The 23147-nt window shown below is 40.0% G+C and overlaps 5 protein-coding genes across 5 annotated transcripts in view; 3 read left to right on the top strand and 2 right to left on the bottom strand.

Moving 5' to 3' along the window:
* Nucleotides 1–9272, bottom strand: part of LOC108045226 (uncharacterized protein DDB_G0283357) — a 53677-nt gene extending 44405 nt beyond the window's left edge. Inside the window, exon 1 of the mRNA XM_017124473.2 lies at nucleotides 8919–9272. The gene's annotated coding sequence lies outside the window, so the exon portion shown is untranslated. The remainder of the gene's footprint in view (nucleotides 1–8918) is intronic.
* On the top strand, nucleotides 7228–12660 carry LOC108045183 (glycine-rich cell wall structural protein 1.0). Its single transcript, XM_017124409.1, has 3 exons — nucleotides 7228–7249; nucleotides 11915–11985; nucleotides 12052–12660. The coding sequence occupies exons 1-3, from the start codon at nucleotides 7228–7230 to the stop codon at nucleotides 12658–12660; spliced, it is 702 nt and encodes a 233-aa protein (XP_016979898.1).
* A 4731-nt stretch (nucleotides 12661–17391) lies between these two features.
* On the top strand, nucleotides 17392–18074 carry LOC108045205 (ctenidin-3). The gene has a single exon (XM_017124433.2). It carries the CDS (start codon nucleotides 17428–17430, stop codon nucleotides 17962–17964), a length of 537 nt encoding a protein of 178 aa, XP_016979922.1. The 5' UTR covers nucleotides 17392–17427; the 3' UTR covers nucleotides 17965–18074.
* A 2374-nt stretch (nucleotides 18075–20448) lies between these two features.
* On the top strand, nucleotides 20449–21277 carry LOC108045204 (loricrin). Its single transcript, XM_017124432.1, has one exon. The coding sequence runs from the start codon at nucleotides 20449–20451 to the stop codon at nucleotides 21115–21117; it is 669 nt and encodes a 222-aa protein (XP_016979921.1). The 3' UTR covers nucleotides 21118–21277.
* Nucleotides 21278–22022: 745 nt separating this feature from the next.
* Nucleotides 22023–23048, bottom strand: LOC108045209 (glycine-rich protein DOT1). Its single transcript, XM_017124436.1, has 3 exons — nucleotides 22853–23048; nucleotides 22326–22430; nucleotides 22023–22264 (listed from the first exon to the last, which is right to left on the bottom strand). Exons 1-3 carry the CDS (start codon nucleotides 23046–23048, stop codon nucleotides 22023–22025), a joined length of 543 nt encoding a protein of 180 aa, XP_016979925.1.
* Nucleotides 23049–23147: the final 99 nt, after the last annotated feature.

Below are 23147 nucleotides of genomic sequence, written 5' to 3'. Positions count from 1 at the left end.
ATTCGATGTCTTTTACAGCCTGCAGATGTTGTTGCTACTATAGAATGTGTTATATGTGCGAATTAATGTATGGAAATATTTTAAATGTAATGTTTAGCAGTATTTATGTAGGAAATATTCAAGAGTGTCACAGACGAATAACTGTTTCTAAAATAATGGTAGTAACCGAAAGGTTTTTTCTTTGGTTTTGCTTAAGAAGCACAAAACACTACAAAATGTTACAATCTTTTTTTCTGTTCAGGAACCTATTAAAAATGTTTATAATTTCCTAAAATGTGCTTATATTAAAAATTGTACAAATAATTTGATCGAGAACGAAGAAAGTCACCGTGAATTGTAACCTTGTACACAAACCGTTTAATATTTCAAAGCGGTATACATGATTCTTTTTAATTACTTTAAAGTTTTTAGTTTTTTAATGTTGATACCCAAGACGCGTACCAATAAAAATTCAGCCTAATTTTTCGCCAATCGAGAAATCCGTCCTGGTCTTTGAAAACATTTTTGTATATATCTAAAAGCTTTTGTTTGTTACTGTACCAAATGCAAGTAGTATTGTGCAGAATCTTTTTGTACTAAACAATTTTTCAATTTCATACTTAAGGCTAAAACAAATAAAAACCAAAAGTGAACGTGAAATATTTTTGATGTACCTACAACTATAGATTTTAAGAATAAAAGTTGACTATATATGTAAATGGATTTCGCACGTTTAAAGATAATTATAAAAAGGAAAGTATGTTGGTTGATTTGACCCAAATGAAGTGCACCGCAACGCGGCGATCCAATAATCTGCAACTCATCAATGGGAATTGCGGGAAATCACAGTGGCCCAACCTCGAATTTTCCACAATTTGCACAGAGAATTCCGCAAGAAGCCATGACAAATGAAGGCTACCAAGAAAGCCGCAGATCAATTTTCCCAGATGACTCTTCCATTGTCGGTGGCTGCCATTGAACTCTGGCGAGGATGGGGACAGAAACAGGATGAGGAGAAGGAAAGGGAGAAGGAGGAGGCGGAGTGCCAAATGAATGGCCACTGCCAATTGGCATCTGCTCTCGAAATCAAATGAAGTCAAATGGCCCGGCGCGCAGGCAGCGCTAATGGATCGACCATAAACCTGGCCAACGAGTGGTCCGGCTTCCATGGGGAAGCAGCCAGTTGAACGCACTCGCCATCGCCATCAACTCCCATTTAAATTGGCCGCGGATCGGACTCCGTTGGCAACCAGCTCGGCAGGTGTCTCTTTGTCATTGTTTGCGGACAGGAAGGCGGAGATTATCAGACGAAATTGGTTATCAGTGATTCCAGTGATTCCACCAGGGATTTCTGGGTTAGCTGGGGGACCAAGCTTAAGAGAGTCCAGAGGAGCCTTTTGGGATATGCCCATTTCCTTTTAAGAAATGTTATTTGTTTAATAAAATCCTCGGAAAAAATGGAGTGTCAAAATATGGAGTGTCATACCTCGTTTAAATCGTTATGAAATTTCTAATCGATTGGCATTCAAACCTAGACATTTTTATTTTTGACACATTTTTTTACGATAGCAATGCAAATAATGGTTCCATAATGGAATGACATACCTTGTTGAACTCGTAACAAAATTTCCAATCACATTGCATTCACAGATTTTTTTGGAAAATTTTTCAACAAAATTATAAGTAACCCCCTTATGAAAAATGTGAAATGTCAAAAATGCAATTTTCAATGATTTTTCGCTCAGTATTTTTACGATAGCAATGCAAATAATGTTGATCTCGTAATTAAATTCCAAATTACTGGCATTCTACCGAAAAAAACATGATGATAAATGCGAAAATCGGCAAAAAAATTTGCAAAATCAACCAGAAAGTGATAGGGATGGCTAACTTAGAAATGTTGCTGTATAAAACAGTTAGTCTCTCAGTTGTGGCTTCCACCTTAAATAATGCGTATATAATGCGCAAAATTTGTTGGCTTTCTCAAAACCTTATAAACGTGTTTCTTAGCCATCCAACGGAGGATTAGGCTAGAACACCATCTTGCCAAGAGATGAAAACTCGATCCCGCCAAGCAGCATCGCATCGGATCGCATCGCAGTTAGGCGACGAAATGTGAGCTAATGACGGGCCCTCGACTGATTGATGATCCGATGATGGTTGGAGCGGCGAACGCCTGTCTTTTGGGGCCGCCAGTTACAGTTACATAATTACACCAAATTGATTTCGCAGAGAAGTCGCCGCCAGATCTGCGCTGCTCCCAATGGCCCGCGATCCATGCTCGATGATCCCATGGCCCAGGGCTCGGGCTCCCAGAGATGACATCATCTCACATAATCGCACATCTGCAATAATCCCAGACATCAACTGTGCTGCAGCACGGAATGCATTTCGGTAATTCCAAATTCCAAATTCCAAATTCGGAATTCAACATTCCGAATACCAAACGGGGGTATTATCATAAATATGTACATACTGGCAGTCGGGAGGGATTGGACGAAGGGGCCCAGAGATCACGCCAGTGAAAGTCTGCCCCTTTGGCGGGGTCAAATCAATCAGGCTGGGCGGTGACCCGCCGCTACCGAGGGAACCAAGTCGGACTGGGTGGCATTTGGCATTCGAAGTTGCCCCGGACACCTCGAATTTCTCGGGGATTTTGTCGAGAGCAACACCTTTCCAAAATAAAACGCCTAATTATGTCATTAAAACGCTTGGCTTTGTTGTGCGCTTTTTTAACGACGATTTGTGAGAAGCTGACCAGCAATTTCAATTTAAACAAAAATGCTCATGCTGTCATCTTCATTTTTATATTTAATTTTCCCGTCTCATTGAATAACCTTCATAACTGAAATCTGAAAATATGCTATAATCTTCTGAACACTTTTTAATCGATTTATTATCTAAATATAATTTCACGAAATTATTCCTTTGAATTTTACTAATTAAACAATAATAATCTATACTTCAATTTCCTAAAGGTAATTCATTTAAACTTGAAATTCAAATTAAGCAATTATATTATTATACAATAATGTTCAATTTAAGCACGTTTGGTCACTGTAAATTCTTTTTATGTCTTTAAATCTATTTATATAGTAAATGTATCTTTGTTTTAATGAAACTTTTTATTAAAGTTTGATAGAAAGGGGGGCTGTAGGGAATATAAGCGACCCATGACGAAGCTTAACTGCGGTAAAAGTGAAGTCATGTGCGAGTCTTTGGGGGCACCGAAAAGTAAAAGCCAAAACGAGAGTGAAGTGATGGCAAAACGAGCAACGATCGTGATTCGCATTTGGCCATGGCCAACAGCAGCAGCAACATAGGCCACCAGCAACTAGCAACTAGCAACTTGAGCCAGCAGCAACCAGCAACATGAACAGCAGGAGCCGGAAATCTGGTCAGGTTGTGACCCCCGGAAGTCGATGCCACAATCAATCAATATTTGTATATTTATGCGGATCTATCTTTATTTATGCACGATTCGAATATGGTGTAACGCCTGCCTTTTGTTTCGTTTGTCACAACAGCCTAATGACGGGCCGAATATTTTGCCATTTCTTTTTGCGGTCATTAAAGTGCCATAAAGTGTTGCCATTTCCATGGCAAATATTCGGCAGTTCCCGAAAACTAATAATCCACGTTTATATCTTTATTTATGTAAGCCGAGGCGAGAAATTGCCACAGCAATGCAGCAATGGATGGCCGGAGGCGTGGCAACAACGGCGCCAATCAGTGGCAACATCAGCGATAACATGGCCAGCACAACAGCAACATCAGCAACATCAGCAACACCAGCAACATCTGCAATATCAGACACTCTCCAACGGCAACAGAAAAATTTGGACAACAGCAATAGCCCGACTATCTTCACTCAGCAAAAATTGCCTTTTTCGAAATCACCGATCAGATAAATATGTGTTTTATAAACACTACCATGTTTTTATATTAAATTAAAAGTTGCCTTAAATATTAAAAAACTAATTCGCAAGCAATAAAATGTTTACTAGATTTTTTTTACAAGTAATAAAGGTAATTATTGAAAAAATATTTTTTCCAGAACTATTTAACTTCTCAATATAACAATATCTTGTTTATATTGAGGAAAGCAAAGATTGAAGTCAAAAAGATGACGAGTGTGTCATTTTGATGGTTCATTTTTGTGAGTGTAGATCAGTAACATGAAGAAAATGCACAGCAGCAACACTCTCGAGCAGCCACTTGTTGCATAGTCTGATGTCAAGAGCCTCGGCTTTGGTCAAGCGCCAATTGAGATGTGACAGGTTGTCTGGTCAAGCTTCTCCGCTTGCCAGGCACTCGACTCCACTCCAATCCACCCAATCCCCACCTGCCCCCCATCCAGTGAAAAGGTCATCGGATTCCGGTGCACGAATAAAAAGCTGGATTAGTCCCAGGCACGAATTGCTTGTCATGATTATGCGAAGCTATCCATAATATATACCCCTTTAATCTCTTAAGTTTTAATTCACCCCGTCTGTTTATACAATCGTATTTGCGCATTTCTTTTCGTATTTGCAATTTCACGATGTACACAGGAAAATGGGAAAAATTCAGGATAAATATGGTATTTTGACAGACAGTGATGAATGTTCCTAAAAGGCATATTCTGGGTCAGCTGTTATTTGCTTATCCAACTAAATCCCACGGGGGAAAATAACTTGGGATTTGGAGACGTGGCTAAAAAATGAATAACTAAATATTTAAATGACAAAGACAAATATACACTTTCTTTTAACGCTTCAGTTAACAACAATATAAATAAAAAACATATTTGTGTATCTATTGTTTGAATTTGTTAACGACTATAAATTATATTCAAGGTGATTTACCTTATTATAATACAAACTACTTTTCTTTTAATAAATAAAAATTGATAAATAAGACATAGAATATTGCGATGATAAATTTGATAATATCTAACTTTTACTTTTCCATTAGGTTTGATTCTGCAAAACGCATCAAATATTTTTCTTTCGCAGTGATAGTTTGTTTTTCCCAAATGCAGTGAATATAGCGCTTAAATCGGATTAAAAATATTCAGATCTGTGAGGTTAATTTTTGATCCCAATCCGCTTAGACGGCAATTAATCGGCCAACGAGTGTTATATAAATTGTATAATTTCCGAAAACTGTTCCCCAGTTTGATCTTGGACTAATCGTCTTATGTGTGGCATCGAAATGCGTTCGAAAGTTACAGGTTTTCCAGTTCAAAACAGCCATTGTGCTGAGTTATTGGAATGTTGGGGCTTATTTATTAACGATGGTTTCACTTTCCAGCCACACAATTACGTTTGGATAAAGGCGGCAAAGAAACGAAACCAAACAAATTTGTTTATAAATGTCGCACAATATTTATTTGTTGACGCCGTCATCGATTTGTCATTGTTCCGTTGCCGTTTTGGGGCCCCCGAAATTTATGGGGCTTACCGGCCATTTGACTCCATTCCGCGGAAGGTGAAGGGTTGACAATGGGCCATAGAATCGAAATTGGCTGGAAGTGTAACAATGGAACCCCGGACAAGACCAAGACTAAGCGATTCCAATTCGAAAGCGAGCAGGCGCGGAAATTTATGCATAATTTCTGTGACAAATGCCACAAAACGGCGGCTAGAGAGCATGGAAAGTGTGAAAAGTGCATTGATAATTATGATAATTGTCCGCTCAAGACTGGGGACCAGTGGGAAATGATGAGTTCGGCAATAAATAGATAGATATTTTCACGTTGACAAAAGACCTCCAAACGCTGGGAATGGTGGGAAGTGTGGGGGGGGGAGGAGGGGGCTTTTTGTATTATTCAAGTGCAGGCCAACTTTCATTCTTAGTCACTGATTTGTGGCGGTTGCCGTTTCTTATTTGCTGGCTCTTATTTCCACTGTTTTTGGGTTGCCCGCCTGATTATATGGTACGTGCTATTTCATTCGCCGACAGATACAAGATACAAAGATGCACAACTGCCAACCGCAAGACAACCAACGACATCCCAAGGGGAGGGCTTTGAGATGGGGCTATTATGATTAATGGCTATGCGAATCGCCAAATGCTCTACGATGTGTTTATTTTAGAACTTTTGTTTTATTGTTTCTCTACGTAAAGTATTAGAACTTCCATTTCATTACAAACGATGTCTTAATAAAAGCTTATAATATAAACATAACATGTTATACTTGTTAAGTCAATTATCTTTGTATTTCGAATTCCATCATTTTGGGTTCTGCAAGGGCACAAAACTTACATAAATTTATATCCTAAGAAATAATAAATAATTTTATTTTACAAATGTTTCAAAACGACCAAAATATTCGAGTATTTTGAATTTGTTGAAGCACATAGTAAAGATGGTGCTATGATCATCAATCCAATTGCTTACCGATTTATCGACATTGCAGAATCACATTTTTAACTTCTTAGTTTGTTTACTTGTTTACTTGTGTTCAACCCACACAGAGTTCTTGAGGAAGTTATTGGACCCGCGGCGAGGTTAGCACCACATCAACAGCTACAACTTGATCATGATCATGATCATGGCTGCGTCGCTGTTTTACACGATGGCTGTTGCTTCTCGAGGAGGAACACAGTCCCCATCCCCATCCCCATCCCCATTCCCATCCCGATCTCCTCCAGCTTCTCGGCCTACCGGTGATGTGGGCTACCTACCCATCTACCAGCAATTATGATCCGCTAGCTGCGGATTGCCTACGAGGCATGTCAACGCCTAGGACAGCGCTCTCAAGTTTCTAGTTGGGTGCCAATCCGCGGGAATCCACGGGATTCTGAGAAGTACTTCCCGGGCAGATTTCCCATCGACAAAATAAAAAAAACTACACTTATGCAAAACGAACGGGCGAGATTTACTTTACTTTACTTTAATCACACTGCCGACCGATGTGTAAAAGTGAAAATGCAGCAGCCAACTGCGGTGGTGGTGCGTTGCTTGGTCGGGTGGTGCAAATTATGAAATTAGTATTATGTGAAACGGAGTTAAAAGTGTGATTAAACTGGAGCTGCAGTCAAAGTCACACACATGTGTGTGGGGCATAAAAAAAAAGAAGAAAAAAAACCCACCTGCCGCATAATAAGCCACCGCCGTCAAGACAATGAAAGTCACCTAAGTACCCACTCCACGGTAAGTGTGCGGGGCAATTAATATCATTTCAGCGTAGATGTGGACGTGGATGTGGACGTGGATGCGAGAGCCACCGCGATGGTTTTCCGAGTGAGCGAGTCGCCCAAATGGAAATGCCGTCGCCGGAAGGTTAGACCCTTCGATGCTCAGGGTTAAACAGTGGGGTTAACTGAACGATTTCGTTCGAAAGATATTAGTTGTACATTCACAAAGTTTAAAAATCTCTAAAGTCCTTTAAAGCAAAAATGATGACATCCAAGCCAATCAAATTCTCAAAGTTATTGTAATTTAATTTTTATTTGAAAATGTAGATTAAGCCAATAAGAATTATTTTGCTATAATACATGAAGATAAGTGTAATGGGAAAATTATCAATTCGAATAATATTTATATTAAGATCATTAGATGGAATAGAAAGTAAGGTTCTATAAATAAGAATGGTAGAATTGAAATGACTACATACAAATTACCACATCTTATTATGTGGGATTTCATTTTTCTTGTTAAACCGACTACTAACAGTATGGGAAGCTCTATAAAATTCCAAGAATTTTCATCAGCTGGTGGCGCAATAAAACACCTGCTGGGCATACCCCCTGCTACCCTCTTGGTGCGATAGGAACCCACGACAAGTGCAGCGACAAAAAAGCAAATAACAATTCCCTGTGGCTTATTAGCAATGCCACTTAGAAGTTGGAGCGGCTGCGGCAGGGTGAAAGTCATCCAGCTGAATGCACATGGCGAGGTTTCGCTGTCACCTTACCCGCGCCCACTTATCCAACCCATCCAATCCGATCCCATCCAATCCCATAGCCATACCCATCACCATACTTCATCCCGCCGCAGAAACCGCAAGCGCAGTCAAGTTTGTTGCCTCAGTCTTTTGTTCTGCCACGGCTCATGGTTCATGGTGAATTGCGTAGGGAATTGCCCTAATCGCAGTTTCGGTTTCAATCGTCAATCGTAATCGTAATCGAGGAAAATTTCTAAGCAACACCACAGGGCATTGGCACGAGATCTTCTCCGATTTTTAATAAATATAATTTATAATGCCCATGAGGCCATAAAAAATAAAAAACCTTAATATGTATGTGCGCATCTTGATGCATAAAAGAAAATGAGCTGCTTCGGCAATTAATAGACCATGAACAGTTTGCTAGACGAATGAAAACTGCGCACCACTAAATCTAGCCTCAACTTAAGTTCGACTAATGCGCACTTATAAAGTAAGACCCAAAAACCAAACTAGTGAAAGACTAAAGTCCATAAATAGTGGTTTTTAATTGAGATGGGGATTTTCTTTTTGTGGCCAGATTGATCATTCTAAATGTGCAGGCCTTAATGATTATGCTGCCAACTTGCTTGTAATTAAGTTACTTATATGCTAATAAATATTGCATGATTTTTGGTAAAAATCTATAATGTCTGCTTACGATCTGTGTCTGCAAAATTATTATTTAACAATTTTAACGATCTGCATTTATTTATGTATGCAAAAATATATTTGGAAGATTGTTTTATTTCACTTTTCGCATCATTGTTTGCATTTGCATTTTTTGCCTCTTGAGTTTTGATCATTTTATTTTTACAGTAAGTCGCGTGTTTTGTTTTATTGGAATCACCATTTTATTGTGTATGCAAAAACGAACATTAAATTATCGAATCGTTGTTAATATAATTCCATTTGCATTTTCCTTTTACATAATTGCATTTAATAAATACGTTGTGATTTTTCAAATTTTTAAGTCAATCGTATTTATATATTATTCTCATGTAGGATTTTTATTTTCTGACTCACCGTTAAATGATATTTATGTATTATTTAGTTTCAAGCTGTAGATGTATTCCTTTTTTGGCAATATTCCTCAACTTAAGCACAACATATCAATCTTGCTTTGTACTTTTTAATTAACTTTTTCGATAGGCTGCCAATTATGACAAATGAACAGGAAAAAACAAACAAAACAACACAAGTTGGCACGCACATTAAGATGGATGTTCGGGGAAGAGGATGAGTTTTGCCGATAATGGAAGGGCTATTAATCACTGGAAAAATGCACGAGTCGCGAAGGAAATCGAAAAACGGAAAACGGGAGGAAAACTGCGAAGACGACGACGCGACGCCGACGATCCGGCAAACACGTTTTCCAGTTACAACGTTGGCAACGGAATGATTTGGCCAAATCTGCAGCGGCACCAACGAAGCCCGAAATTATCCCAAAGAGCGAAGGCCGGCAAATCAAACAGAGAGCGGGTGAGAGCCAAGAAAATGGCCCGGAGAGAGGCTTTCTCCGGCTGAGAAGCAAGAGAAAGAGCGGCAGCAGAGATCGCAGTCCACCACTTTGAATACCCTACATAGCAGGTGATCTATGAACCAAACTGTTGGCTTCCGTGCGAGTTTCCTCGCATAAATCTCTATTGCTAAGTTGTCCCATTAGTGATAACGTTTTATGGACAGACGCACTTCATCATTAGCTGCTTACAGTTCCACTGGATTTTACTAATTCAATGAATCCATTCAAAAAGCGATTAGTCGATTACTTTATAAGCTCATTAGCCTAATTTGAATAATGGATAAATATTGTTCAAGTGCGCTTATAAAATATGTTTTTAATAATCGTATTCAATCTTCTATTGATAAGTTTGTAAGGTTAATTAGTTGGGATTTTCTATGGGTTTTATATTTGGCCAATTTATCCGACCTACCAAATTTCATAAGGATCGGCCGACTATATCCTATAGCCGCCATATAACTGATTGATCGGAAATGCCATAGCTTTGGTGTTTGTAAAGTCAACGCTAAAATGAAAATTTTGAATGCAGATTTTTAGATAATCCAACCACAAGTCTTTAGAGGTAAGCCACTTTGAAATCGGATTAAATTTGGTAAAGTTATGGAATCTATAAGTCTAGTTTTGAGTCACTCTTTTTACAAGACATTGGAAAATTAGAAATAACTAACATGAAAATGGGTCAAAAATTTGATAAACGTTAAATTGAAAATTTTGAATGCAGATTTTTAGAGAATGAAATCACAAGTCTTTAGAGGTATGCCACTTTAGAATCGGATTAAATTTGGTTAAGTTATGGACTCTCGAAGACCAATTTTGGTTCACTCTATTACAAAACATCGGAAAATTAGAAATAACTGACATGAAAATGGGTCAAAAATTTGATCAACGTTAAATCAAAAATGTTGAATGCAGATTTTTAGAGAATCGAATCACGAGTCTTTAGAGGTATGCCACTTTAAAATCGGATTAAATTTGGCAAAGTTATGGACTCTAGAAGTCCAATTTTGGGTCACTCTATTACAACACATCGGAAAATTAGAAATAACTAACATGAAAATGGGTCAAAAATTTGATCAACGTTAAATTGAAAATTTTGAATACAGATTTTTAGAGAATCGAATCACGAGTCTTTAGAAGTATGCCACTTTGGAATCGGATTAAATTTGGTTAAGTTATGGACTCTAGAAGTCGAATTTTGAGTCACTCTATTACAAGACATCGGAAAATTAGAAATAACTAACATGAAAATGGGTCAAAAATTTGATCAACGTTAAATTGAAAAATTTGAATGCAGATTTTTAGAGAATCCAACCACAAGTCTTTAGAGGTATGCCACTTTGAAATCGGATTATATTTGGTAAAGTTATGGAATCTAGGAGTCCTGTGGGTCACCTTTGGGCAACTCATCGGAAACTTAGAAATAACCAACATGAAAATGGGTCAAAAAGTCGGTCAACGCTAAAATGAAAATGTTAAATGCAGATTTAATTTAATAATTTTGGTCAAAAGTGTGCAAGTGATGGAGACATGTCCGACCCTATAAATTATATATATTCTTGATCAGGATCGCGTCTTGAGTTGATATAAGCATGTCCGTCTGGCCGTCTGTCTATTTCTACGCAAACTAGTCTCTCAGTTTTTAAGATATCGAATTGAAACTTTGCACACACCCTTCTTTCCTTTGCACGCAGTATATAAGTCGGAACGGTCGGGATCGGCCGACTATATCCTATAGCTGCCATATAACTAAACGATTGGAAATGCCATAACTTTGGTGTTTGTAATGTTCGGCTTCTCCCGAAGTTATCTTTCCTTTCTTGTCATCATTATATAAGCCTTCACCGAAAAAAACACTCAAGGAACTAGGCTATTAAAGATGACTTTGCAGGTGAAATTAAATAGCTTTTTTGTTGCCGTAGGATGCCAAAATATTTGGCTTCCCCATTTCAAATATTTCCCATGCACAGCATTTTTGGTTTGCAAGATTTGCACTTTACTTCTGTCAAGTTGATGAGTTGCATTGCTGCATTGTTGCTTGCATAACAAAATTCGTTCACTTTCAAAAAAACATAAACGAAAAAAAAATATGTATGAAGGAGCAGCCGGGAGTGGGCGAAGCGCCCACGCAGCAGCATGGGCATAAACTGGACGCACTGCGTCCACTTTTCGGGCTTTTAAGCCACCCAGCTTGGCGGAGATTGGGCAATCGGAAGCCCGAGGGCAAATTGCCGCCGTACCATTAAATTGTGACTTTTAATTAAAGCCAAGGAAAACAAAGCGAAGAGCAGCATCCGAAAAGCTAAAGATAAAGATGAGTTCAGAGGGCTGCAGAATCTAATGATTGAGCGGAGCAAATTGATGTTTGGGTTTTTGAAAACTGAAATTGATTTTGTTTTTTTCCTCTTTTTTTTTGTTTGTTTGTTGTTTTCTTGAACAGATCATTAGCCACAGAAGATCCATAGGATTTGGACTATAAATTCAGCTGTTTCTTGGCCCAAAGACATCATAAACCATTGGATCTCAGCTTCGATTAGAATCTCAAATCTAATAATCTTTACTTCCAGAATGAAGGTAAGAATTGAAGGAGCCTCAAGGATGTTCTTGAACTAATTTTTAAAAATTAATCTTTGTTTTCAGGTATTTGTCTGCTTGTTGGCTTCTCTGGCTCTGGCCAATGCTGGTGGCTTCCGCGGTGGTGCCGGCGGTGGTGCAGGCGGTGGCTACCTGCCCGGCGGAGGACGCGGTGGTGGCGCCGGTGGCTTCGGTGGCCGCCCGGCCATTGGAGCTGGTCTGGTGTCCCACGTCTCCCAGTCGCAGGGCAACACTAAGGTCCACATTGGCGGTGGCTCGGCTGGCGGCGGCGGTGCCTACGGAGCTGGTGGCCTCGGCGGTGGAGCTGCCTCCTATGGCGGTGGTGCTGGACTTTCCTCTTACGGCGGCGGTGCTAAGGCTTCCTACGGCGGTGGAGCAGCTGCTTACGGTGGTGGTGCCGGATCTTATGGCGGTGGTGCCGGATCTTATGGCGGTGGTGCTGGATCTTATGGCGGCGGACGCGGTGCCGGTGGCTGGCAGGGAGCCGGAGCTGGTCGTGGAGCTGGAGGAGCTGGAGGGGCCAACGCCTGGGGCAACCCCGCCGAGTTCGATTACACGGTTAACCACGCTTCCAGTGCTGGTGGTGCCGGTGGTGCTGGTGGTGCTGCCTATGGTGGTGGCTCCCGTGGTGGTGCTGGCTGGTGGAACGATTAATGGACCCAATATATCTGTTAACAAATCTGTGCAACCGAAGCTGACCAATAAAATGCTAATGTAAAACAAAGTTTTTTGTCTAAGTCTTTCGTTTACAACAAATAGGTGCTTGACTTTGCTTTTAACTGAAGTTTTAGTGGTTGCGAACTACAATAAGCTTTAAAGCTAATCATCATTAATATTTTCATATCTTTGTAGGGCGTCTTAGAATTTTAATAAGTAGCTTCTAACGCATTTTTTATGAAATTTCTTTTTTTTACTTGATTGTAAATTTTATAACGAATTCAAGGATGTATGACATTCCCACATTCGACAACTATTTACCAGAGTTTGAATTCAAAAACCGAAAAATTTTGCTGTTTTTTCCGGATTTTCGCCAAAATATTTTTTCTAAGGGATACCCTCATAAGTTTTTGCGAAAAAAATATTTTTTTTAAATTTTTTTTCTGATTATACCATTTGATTGGAAGTTTTATAACGAATTCAAGGATGTATGACATTCCAACATTCCACAAATATTTCCCAGGGTTTTTCCGGATTTTCAGCCATGTCCGGCTTTTCGTCAGTTTCTATAACGTTTGCGATCTCAGTTTAAATGCAAGAGACTAGAAACTTTTGCAATCGTCTTTTCTTATGTGTAAGCTTTGCCACCTTCAAAGATACCTACTGCTACAGTACAGCTTTTTCGTACAATAAACATTTATATTGAGCACTAGATGGCGCTGTCACAAAGTTCGTTGCCTAAGTCTTTCGTTAGCTCGCAAACGAAGAAACTAATCCAGTTTACAACTTTGCTCTTTACGCCCTGCCCTTGCGAGTGGATTGCTGAAGTTCAAGTTCATTTAAAGCCGGTGCCGCCGAAAGCGAAAGTTAATTAAGGGAAAAACTTAAGAAATATTAAGTTAGCGTCAAAGGATTTGAAATAAATGACAACTGGCTGAATTTTTGAGGTCAGGGAGGAGAACTTGAGGTGTTAATGCCAATCCTTGACACCAGCCCATAAAATAAAAACTTAATTCAAGTGTGTGTGCTTAACATGAAGTTAAACAGTTTATTGGCTGTCATTGATTTATACATATGAAAATCGGCTTCTTTGCTTTTCAGTTTTTTTTGTGTATTTCGTTTTGTTTTACTTCCGCTGGCAATCGTTGTTTGGCTTTGAATCCACCGATTTTCTTTGTCTACCTTTGTCTTTGATTCGATAATCATGAAGTTGCGGCGTCGTCGAGTCTCGACTGAATTTGCCATGTGCGTTTTTGGTTTGGGTGTTTGGTTTTCGGTTACCATAAAGCCTTGGACAAACGCATTACGATTCGCATGTTTGTTTATAAACAAATGGCCATCTCACTTTTATTTACACCAATTTGAACAAATTATGCGAGCGTGTGTGCTAACTTGTTTTAGTTTTTGCATTTTTTTAAACTGGTTTTTGGTCTTATGGTCTCAGGTATTTGACAAACTCTTGATGCACATTTTAAAGATTATCGCTGCGGAATGTCTTTGATTACGAAATTTATTTGAAACCAATTTGGTCAATGAAACTCAAATAATTCATTGCTACTTTTTATATTCTTAATGCCTTGGGCATTTTAATCGGTAAAGGAATAATTAAACTGTTTTAATGGAAGTTACATTTCAAGTACTTCCTGAATTGCGCTAGCATGTAAGTAATTATTATTATTATTTTTACATAAGTTTATATTAAAATGCTTAAATTATAAGGAGATTTATAAGATTTTTATAAAATTTTATAAAATAAATATTTAAGTACTGAGTGTTTTATTTTATTACTCATGTCATATCCTTATAAATTATTTCTTAAGTTTTTAAGAACGGAATCATTGTGGATTTGATGAACTCATCATGGTTCCCATGAGTCCCAACCCCTAAGCCGCTTTCCGAGATTGATGGGAGAATGCCATCGATTAGCCTGCAATTAAATATCGATGCTTTACGACCCCATTGCCGACGATCTGGCACAGCAGTGTAATTAGCTTATATTTATATGAGTCTGCCTGCCATTAATTTGCTTTTTGCATATGTCCGAGTTGATAAAATTATTGCTATATATAATAGATATGTAGAAAGAATATACAAAGCATATAGCGATGTGCGATGGTTATTTATGTGTCTGATGGGTTAGCAATAAAAAGGCAAATGCAATGGCACGAGCACTACTCTATGCAAGCTTGCAATTCGCTTGGAATGAAATTAATGTCGGTACAATATTAGTTATTATCATTACATATTACCAACTTATTTATGAGTGTCATCAATTTCAGTCGTAATGCCCTCCCATCTAAGGTGAGGATGACTCTACCCATAGTTCTTCTCAAACAACAGCATTAACTCCGTTCACTTTTCGTATTATCCATATTTGACTTTGTGTTTACTTTTGCACTGGTAATTTCGTTTGGGTACATAACTCTTAATTAAATATGTTGATTCTGATGTTTTTTTTATTGTAAGCCTTCAGCCGCACGAAGGCGAAGTGATGGGAAATAGTTTTGTAGGTTCGGTCATTACAGCCCAGTAATATAGCCGACATTGTTAGGCAGATATACTATATACTATATGCCACATTCGCATCTAGTTTTAACAATAGGCTGGACATTAAGTCGGTAGTACAATCTGACCTGGTCTCAGTGGGTTAATGAGCAAACCAGAAACGAGTCCGAAAAACACATTTATGTATTAAGTATATATTAAGACGGAACTTACAGCAGCTTGTAATTTCTTAATTTAGAAACGTAAAACTTTGTTTTGCATAGACAAATAGTATAAAAACAATGTTGTAAGAATATAAAATTAAACATCATATTTATATTATATATATGCCTTTTATAAAATATTTTTCCTATTTGTTTGAGAATTAAGTTAATCCTTTTTAATTAGGGAATTCCGTATTGCTTAGATAAAGGTCACTAAAGGCTATCATATACATTAAAATTTAATAATTAACTTGTTAGTTAATTTGAGTGCTATTTAATTTTCATCGATAATCATATTTCATATTCAATAGCTATACAAATCTTAAATCTAAATAAATAACAGTGACAGTAATAGTGAGATTCTATTCGTTGATACGAAATTTACCATATTTTTTATTACAAAACTAATAAAGTACTTAGGAAATCCAATTAAAATTGATATTTCCTAGCATCCAAAGTGTCCATCACTCATCTTTTTAAGACCCAGAAGAGCACTTTTTAGATTGCTACTTCTTTGTGCGCTTGGCCAACTTGTTTTCCACTTTATTGATAAGTAACCCATCGAATGCTGTCGATCTGTTGTCGGATCGATAGCTTACAGCTTGAATTATAATCGAATAATACGATTATGAATATGCATGAACCCAAGAACGAGTATGTAAATGCAAAACTCTATAATGAATTTGCAAAAAAAAGAAGAAGAACTTTTTGTGTATATCTTTTTTTGTATCCAATATCCGAGGCGTGTGCTAGAGGAGTGCATTGAACCCATGGACTTGTGGGAGAGTTTTCTGAAGAGTGTTTATCTTTCGGGTTAGTACCGACCACTAGGGGTCTTACGAAAAATTCCCAGGCAATCTGCCATATCCGCCGAGCCACTATGCAAATATATGCCAAACTGAAGCATAGAAATAGAATCGGCCAACCGGTTCCACGTATTAATAGGCGATGATGGGCTATGGGAGATGTGGTTATAGATCTGGCTATGGCTATGGGTATGGGTATGGGTATGGGTATGGGTATGGGTATTGTGTACCCCAGATCACTTGATTAGGCCTCCGAGCAACGAGTCGATGGTTCTTGGCCAAAGCAGGAAGATGACTTAGTTTCCCCCCTGCCCCGCCTTCCTTTAAGTCTGAACCTTGGAGCAGAACTCACGATTTCATCATTCATCAGTTTGACACTTCGACTGCTTCTGCTTCTGCTTTTGGCCAATACTCTCTGCTGGCCAACTGACAAAACATTGATATAAATGTTGATTGTCGGCCCATTGTTGCCCGCCGCCAGTCGCGGTGATTAAATGCTGATAATTTGTTTGACTTTCGGCGATTGACACAGTGGTTTCAGCTCTAAAAAATGTTTGGCTAAATTTACTGGGGTATCTATTAAATGATTCAAATGATTGAAAAAGTAAAATTGTATGTTGTAAAAGAAGGAAAATTTTAAAGAACAACTTTCTTACAAAAAAATCCTATTTAAACAATAAGAAATTATGTAATGCCAAGAAGTGTTTAATATTAAATATGTAAAACAAAAAAATCCCCCATGTAATAGGTAAATATTTACCTGTTTTAAACTACTTAATAAAAAATTCCATCAATTTTAGCACCAATCCAGTCGGACATATGTATAATAATGAGCTTAAAAGCCATATTTGGTGTCATTTTTTGATAAGCACAATTGTGTGGCCTTCTCATCAAGGCGTAGTTGATGTTGTCAATAGATTTCCCAACTCCAGCAGCGACTTAGCACCCCCAACCCAGTGTGCAAACTGGAGGAGAAGCGGTTCCTCATGCGAAGTGAGCCGCGCATGCGCACGGATTAGCATAGGCAAACAAAAGAACCGCCGCATAAACGAGCATAACCGAATGTGGGTTATTATGAAATCGCAGCGAAAACGCTCTGCTCGTCAATGGCTTCTAATTGGGCCCCTCATCTCAATCGGATCGGTCCATCGATTTTTTCGGGGGTATAAAGGTGCGTGCTCTGGCCGCCGATGGAATTAGTTTGGTCAGCTGTTCGCAACCGTTCGTAACCACTTTAGAAGCCACTCAAGATGAAACCCTTTGCCTGCATCCTGGTGATCCTTGCCGCCATCCTGTCCGTTGGCCAGGCCTCCCTGGGCGGTCTTCTTGGCGGCGGTGGAGGAGGAGGCGGTGGCGGTGGAGCCGGCGGCATTGGACAGCTGCTGCAGAGCAAGCTGGGCGGTCTCGGTGGAGGATTGGGCGGCGGCCTGGGCGGTCTGAGCGGCGGCCTCGGCGGAAAGCTCGGCGGAGGAGGCGGCGGCGGCGGTGGATACTCCGGTGGCTACTCCAACGGCGGTGGATACTCCGGCGGCGGAGGATACTCCGGCGGTGGTGGATACTCCGGCGGCGGTGGATACTCCGGCGGTGGTGGATACTCTGCTCCCGTGGAGAAGGTGGTCATCGTGAAGGTCATCAGCGAGGGCTACTCCGGCGGCCAATCTGGCGGCTACTCCGGCGGCCAATCTGGTGGCTACTCCGGCGGCTACTCCGGTGGCTACTCCGGTGCCCAGTCCGGCGGCTGGTCCTCCGGTGGCGGTCAGTCTGGCGGCTGGAAGAAGGGCTGGTAGACAACAGCTTTGGGACCAACCACAAATAGTTCAAACTGCCAACCAAAAAGCCAAGCAGCTTAGGTTTTAATATTTTTTTTTTATTTTTTTAGAGGTATTTGATTGTTAGAATTTATGCAATATACACGAAAAGAATTTCCATTTTTAATTGAGTCTGTTTTTGGTTGATTGGGGTTGGAACCGGTTGACGGTTGGCGGATCACTTTGGCTTCCTGCTCTGACCCAATGGCCAATGGTTGAGGTCATCACCTGCCAGTGGAACGAATGCCAGGTAATGGGACAGGTACTTAGACTGATTTACCACTTTTTTTTTGTGCTGCACCACTTGCGCAAGCAAAAAGTGCATTTTATTGTTTTCCAGCCATCGATCATTCCGTCTGAAAAAGCGACTGGCAGTTGATCGCACAAAAGACCCAAATTTGAGTTTTATGCCGCCCATGAATTAAAATGCGGCCAGCGGTGGAAACGTGCAAAAGCCAAAAGGTTCAAGTGGTTCGGTTCTAGAATTGGTTTTCGATCAGCCGTGTGTAATTAGCATTTTGGGGACAAGCTAGGCCGATTTTAATTTGTAGAAAATATTCATTCTCCTCTTTGGGCTAGAGAACTAATTTATGAATATAGATTTTGTATTAAAAGAAGGGGATCTTTTTTTTTGCCAAGTGTATATCCCAATATATCACAATAATTTATTAAAAAACTTTTCTTTGCTTATAATGGTTATTTTAGTCATTTAACTATAAGAAAGATTTATGGGTCATCAGGACTTATGCATTTATATTGGCTATTATCGAATTTATTTGTTAAATATATTACACGATTAATGAGTTTTACAAAAGTTCTTGTCTGCATGAAATTAATATAATAATTGTTATTAATCAATCTACCCATAAAATGTATATTGTTATTTTGAAGTAGTTAACAAAGTTTCAAAAACAACATAGCCATTTAAATTCTGTGTATTATTTTGCCATTATTATAATGTATGTATATCCATTTTTCATTGCCAGAAAATAATAGAAGATTAGTTTAATTAACTAATAAATTTTTGTCATAACTTAGAGGGTATAAAAACTTCAACTTGCATTCTTTGTTGTTATAATTTATGTTAATGACGAAACGAAATGATCTGCATCTTTGGAATAATGAAAATACAATAGAATCTGATTCGGTGAGACACCTTCTGGTGAGGCCCGTCAATCTCGCGTGATGGGTTCTGTGTCAACTCATAAGTTGCCCCCGAACAATTGGACCCAAGCCCCTGATTGATTGATTGATTTGCCGGCGACCCGATTTGCCAGACAGCACGAATTATGTGCAACCGCAGCACGGTAGTCGAAGCCAAACACGCAGCTGCCTCCATCGCACACCTCCATCTGCAATGGGCGATCTGCAATTCCAATTCCAATTCCATCTGTATCTGTATCGCTATAGCCATCGCCATCGCCATTCTGAATAATGGGCAGGCATAAAGAACCGATCGCCAGATATCGGTCCCTGGCTCTATATATTGCCATCCAAACGCCGGCAGGCGAACTCAATTAAGTACTTTGCGGTTGCCACATAAAAATGGAGAGCCAATAGATCGATGATCATGATGCGGTATCAGTTCAACTGGGATACACTAGTCCACAAATTAATTGTATAAGTAAACTTAGAAATTTTAAAAAAAAGCTTACCAAATAATCTTATCAATAATTATTAATTACTATTTTTCTTTGCAAAAATACTAAAAATATTTAGCAATTAATTTCAATTTCCAAAACTAATTTAATAAAAATATTCAGTTAGCTGTTTAGAAACTAGATATTAGTAACTTACCATGTAATTTTTGTGATGACTTTGATGACATTGAACTATCATCATTTAGTCATATTTTAATAATTACTACAGAAATCACTATTGTTTCAAATCAACTTAATAAAGGTGTCGTAAAATATGCAACAATATATTTTAACAACATAGAATTCTAAATAAACGAAAGACGATGCTATTTATTTCGTTGCTTACTTTAAGACCTATTTATAAGTGAATTGAAAACTATGTTTCCCTATTTCTGCTGATTTTATCCCTTATCCCGAACGCCTTGGACCAGTTGTAGCCCAGTGCTCCCTGGCAAGTGCAGTCAGGTGGTGCTCCATCTGGAGGCGTTTGCAGGGCGCAGAACAGTAGACCTACGTGGGCCCACAAAGCGTACGAAATCGAAAGTTGGAGTTGGCATAATGAGCCCCCAGTGCTGAGGTGAGTTGAGCCACCCCGACCCACTCCGAACCACCCCGAACCACTCCGAACCACCCAGCCCAACCACTGGCCATTGTGAGCTGATCGCTGGCAGTTTTGGCAATTACATCTGATTACACGAGGCAGTTGCTGTGGCGAAGCTGTGGCTCAGTGGCTCAGTGGCTCTGTGGCTCAGAATCTTGGATGGGTATAAATAGCCGAGAGTGGCTGCAGTGGGGCATTAGTTAGTGCACGGCAGCTGCGGAGATGCAAACCACGATGACAACGCGACGACTTGGCCTTCTCGGTCTGCTGGTGGTGCTGGGTTGCATAGTGGCCCAGGGCAAACCACATGGCTGGAGCAGCGGTGGCGGAGGCGGCGGTGGTTGGTCCTCCGGTGGCGGATTGGGAGGAGGCAGCAAGGTCATCATTAGCAGCTGGCCCTCCAGTGGCGGCGGCGGCGGCGGTTGGTCCTCGGGCGGATCAGGATCGGGTGGCTGGAAGAGCGGCGGTGGAGGCGGCTGGTCATCTGGTGGCTCGGGAGGCGGCGGCTGGAAGAGCGGCGGTGGTTCCAGTGGCTGGTCCTCCGGCGGCGGATCCTCTGGCTGGCCCAGTTCCGGTGGATCCTCTGGCTGGAAGTCCGGTGGCAGTTCGGGATTATCCAGTGCCCTGTCCAGTCTCTCGGGATGGAAATCGCAGGCTTTGAGTAGCCTGAGCAGCGGTTGGAAGAGCGGCGGCGGCGGAGGAGGAGGTGGCTGGTCATCTGGAGGATCTGGAGGCGGTGGCTGGAAGAGCGGCGGTGGCTCCGGCGGTTGGTCCTCCGGCGGCGGATCCTCCGCCTGGCCCAGCAAGATCAGCAGCGGCTGGTCCTCTGGCGGCGGTGGTGGCAGTGGAGGCGGCTGGTCCTCCGGCGGAAGCGGCGGCTGGAGCTGGTAAACAAATCCCGAATAAGTGACCACATAGAACCGAGGCAAACCGGCGACGCGGCGATTCCACTACTCAACTTGTATATAACATTTCTCTGCCCTAAACTTAATCAACCTTTTTTTTTGTGTATCTAAATATGTGAATAAATCTTACGAGAATGTAACTTTGATCAGTGTTTTTCGTTTCGAGGGTAAGTGGTTTATATTATCCAATATTACTTCAAAGACCTTTTAAATGAATAGCAAGATTATTTTTTAAGCTCATGTCAAAAAAACGGAACAATCTTATTGCTTACTAAAACCGAAAGTGCAAAAAAAGACAATGATTTAGATTTAGATTGTGCCATGTACATTTACATTAATATTTGTTCTATTTCTTTAACGTTTAGGGAAAATACAGCAAAATCGTCATCTAAAAGGTTTGGATATTTTGTATTTTGGATATTTTGTGTTTGTTATTTATAGGTGGAATTCTTTATGCTAGTAAAACTAACAAACCTATTATTCGTAAAATTGTTACGCACAATTAATTGTGCCTTGGATATAGTTTAGCTTTAAATTTGAAAAAAAGATTTGGTTTTCATTTTTAGGGTCTTAAAGATATATTTTTTTAAATGTATGTCAAAAATATATCCCTTTAAAAGAATTTACAGAAGAAAAAAAATCAAATATTAAAGCTTGAAACATCATTTTAGAAACCGAAGCGAAAATAAAAATTTCGCCTTTTGGTTTGGTTTTTTAAAAAAGAAAACAAAGCATATACAAAATGCATAAAATATTTTTATTAGTACAAAAAATAGTAATAGCAGAAATAGAAGGGCTTCTGGTTGAGTAGAACGGAAAGATCCAGGGGGTTGTCTCTATCTCTACGCCATGGAACACATGTCGGCGGATTAGGCGCTCTTGGTGGGGCAATTACCAACCACCGCCGTGCTTGTTGCCACCACCTCCGCCGCCACCGCCTCCGTAAAGGCCACCGCCCCCTCCACCCCCGCCTCCGTGCTTGTTGTTGCCTCCATTGCCGCCCTGCCAGGACACGGAACTGCCGCGGTTTCCGGCCAGGGACTTGCTGCCACCTCCATGGCCACCACCACCATGGCCACCGCCTCCATGGCCACCGCCATAGCCTCCTTGTCCACCTCCCTTTCCGTGGCCACCTAGAATTTTAAATCGGTGTATTAACATTTATATATGTTTTTTGTAATGTAATACAATTACCTTGATTGCCACCTCCATAGCCTCCCTGTCCACCACCTCCATGACCGCCTCCACCGCCTCCTCCATTCTTCTGCCAGCCTCCTTGTCCACCGCCTCCATGTCCACCTAAATAAATTTAAAAATAAGTAGAAAAATAACAACATTTACAGTATATAAGTTTGGGTACATTATTTTAGAGTCAATTATAAGTTTCATATATTGTCATACATTTTATCTATTGAAATTTACATATTTTAATAAAAAGAAATTATACATTTATATTTATGATAATTAACAATTGTAATGTGAAAGACCTTAATTGATAAAAGGCCAAACAAAGTAATTTTTGATCAAGTTAATAATCATACTAATAATGAATGCGTCTTTGCAAGCTTTCAAAAGAGTTAACAAGATGAAAAAGGATGAAATTTTAAAAGTGTTGTATCATTTTTATAGTTATAATGAGGGTGAAGGAAATGTTGCATATACTATAAAAGATCAACAAGTGCTGAGGTACTGGAAGTATTGGTTCAAATAATTACACTTACCTTGGCCGCCACCGCCGCCTCCTCCGTTTTTCTGCCAGCCTCCTTGTCCGCCGCCTCCGCCACCGCCGTATCCACCACCACCGCCACCGCCACTACCACCGCCGTAGCCACCACCGCCTCCTCCGCCCAGCAAACCGGCCGAGGCAAAGGCGATCATTAGACCGCACACAAAAACAAGGATCAAAGCGCGACGCATCCTTAAATATCACTCGAAAAAAATCCAAAAAAAAAATCAAAGTAGAATGGATCGACTTAGATCCGCTGTGCAAACGCTGCTGGAGGCTCAACACCACTG

Source organism: Drosophila rhopaloa, unplaced genomic scaffold, assembly GCF_018152115.1.
Source record: "Drosophila rhopaloa isolate 14029-0021.01 unplaced genomic scaffold, ASM1815211v1 contig_3, whole genome shotgun sequence".
In the NCBI taxonomy this organism is placed as follows: domain Eukaryota; kingdom Metazoa; phylum Arthropoda; class Insecta; order Diptera; family Drosophilidae; genus Drosophila; species Drosophila rhopaloa.
The sequence above is the reverse complement of the archived record's forward strand: the minus strand, read 5'-3'. Positions and strand labels throughout refer to the sequence as shown.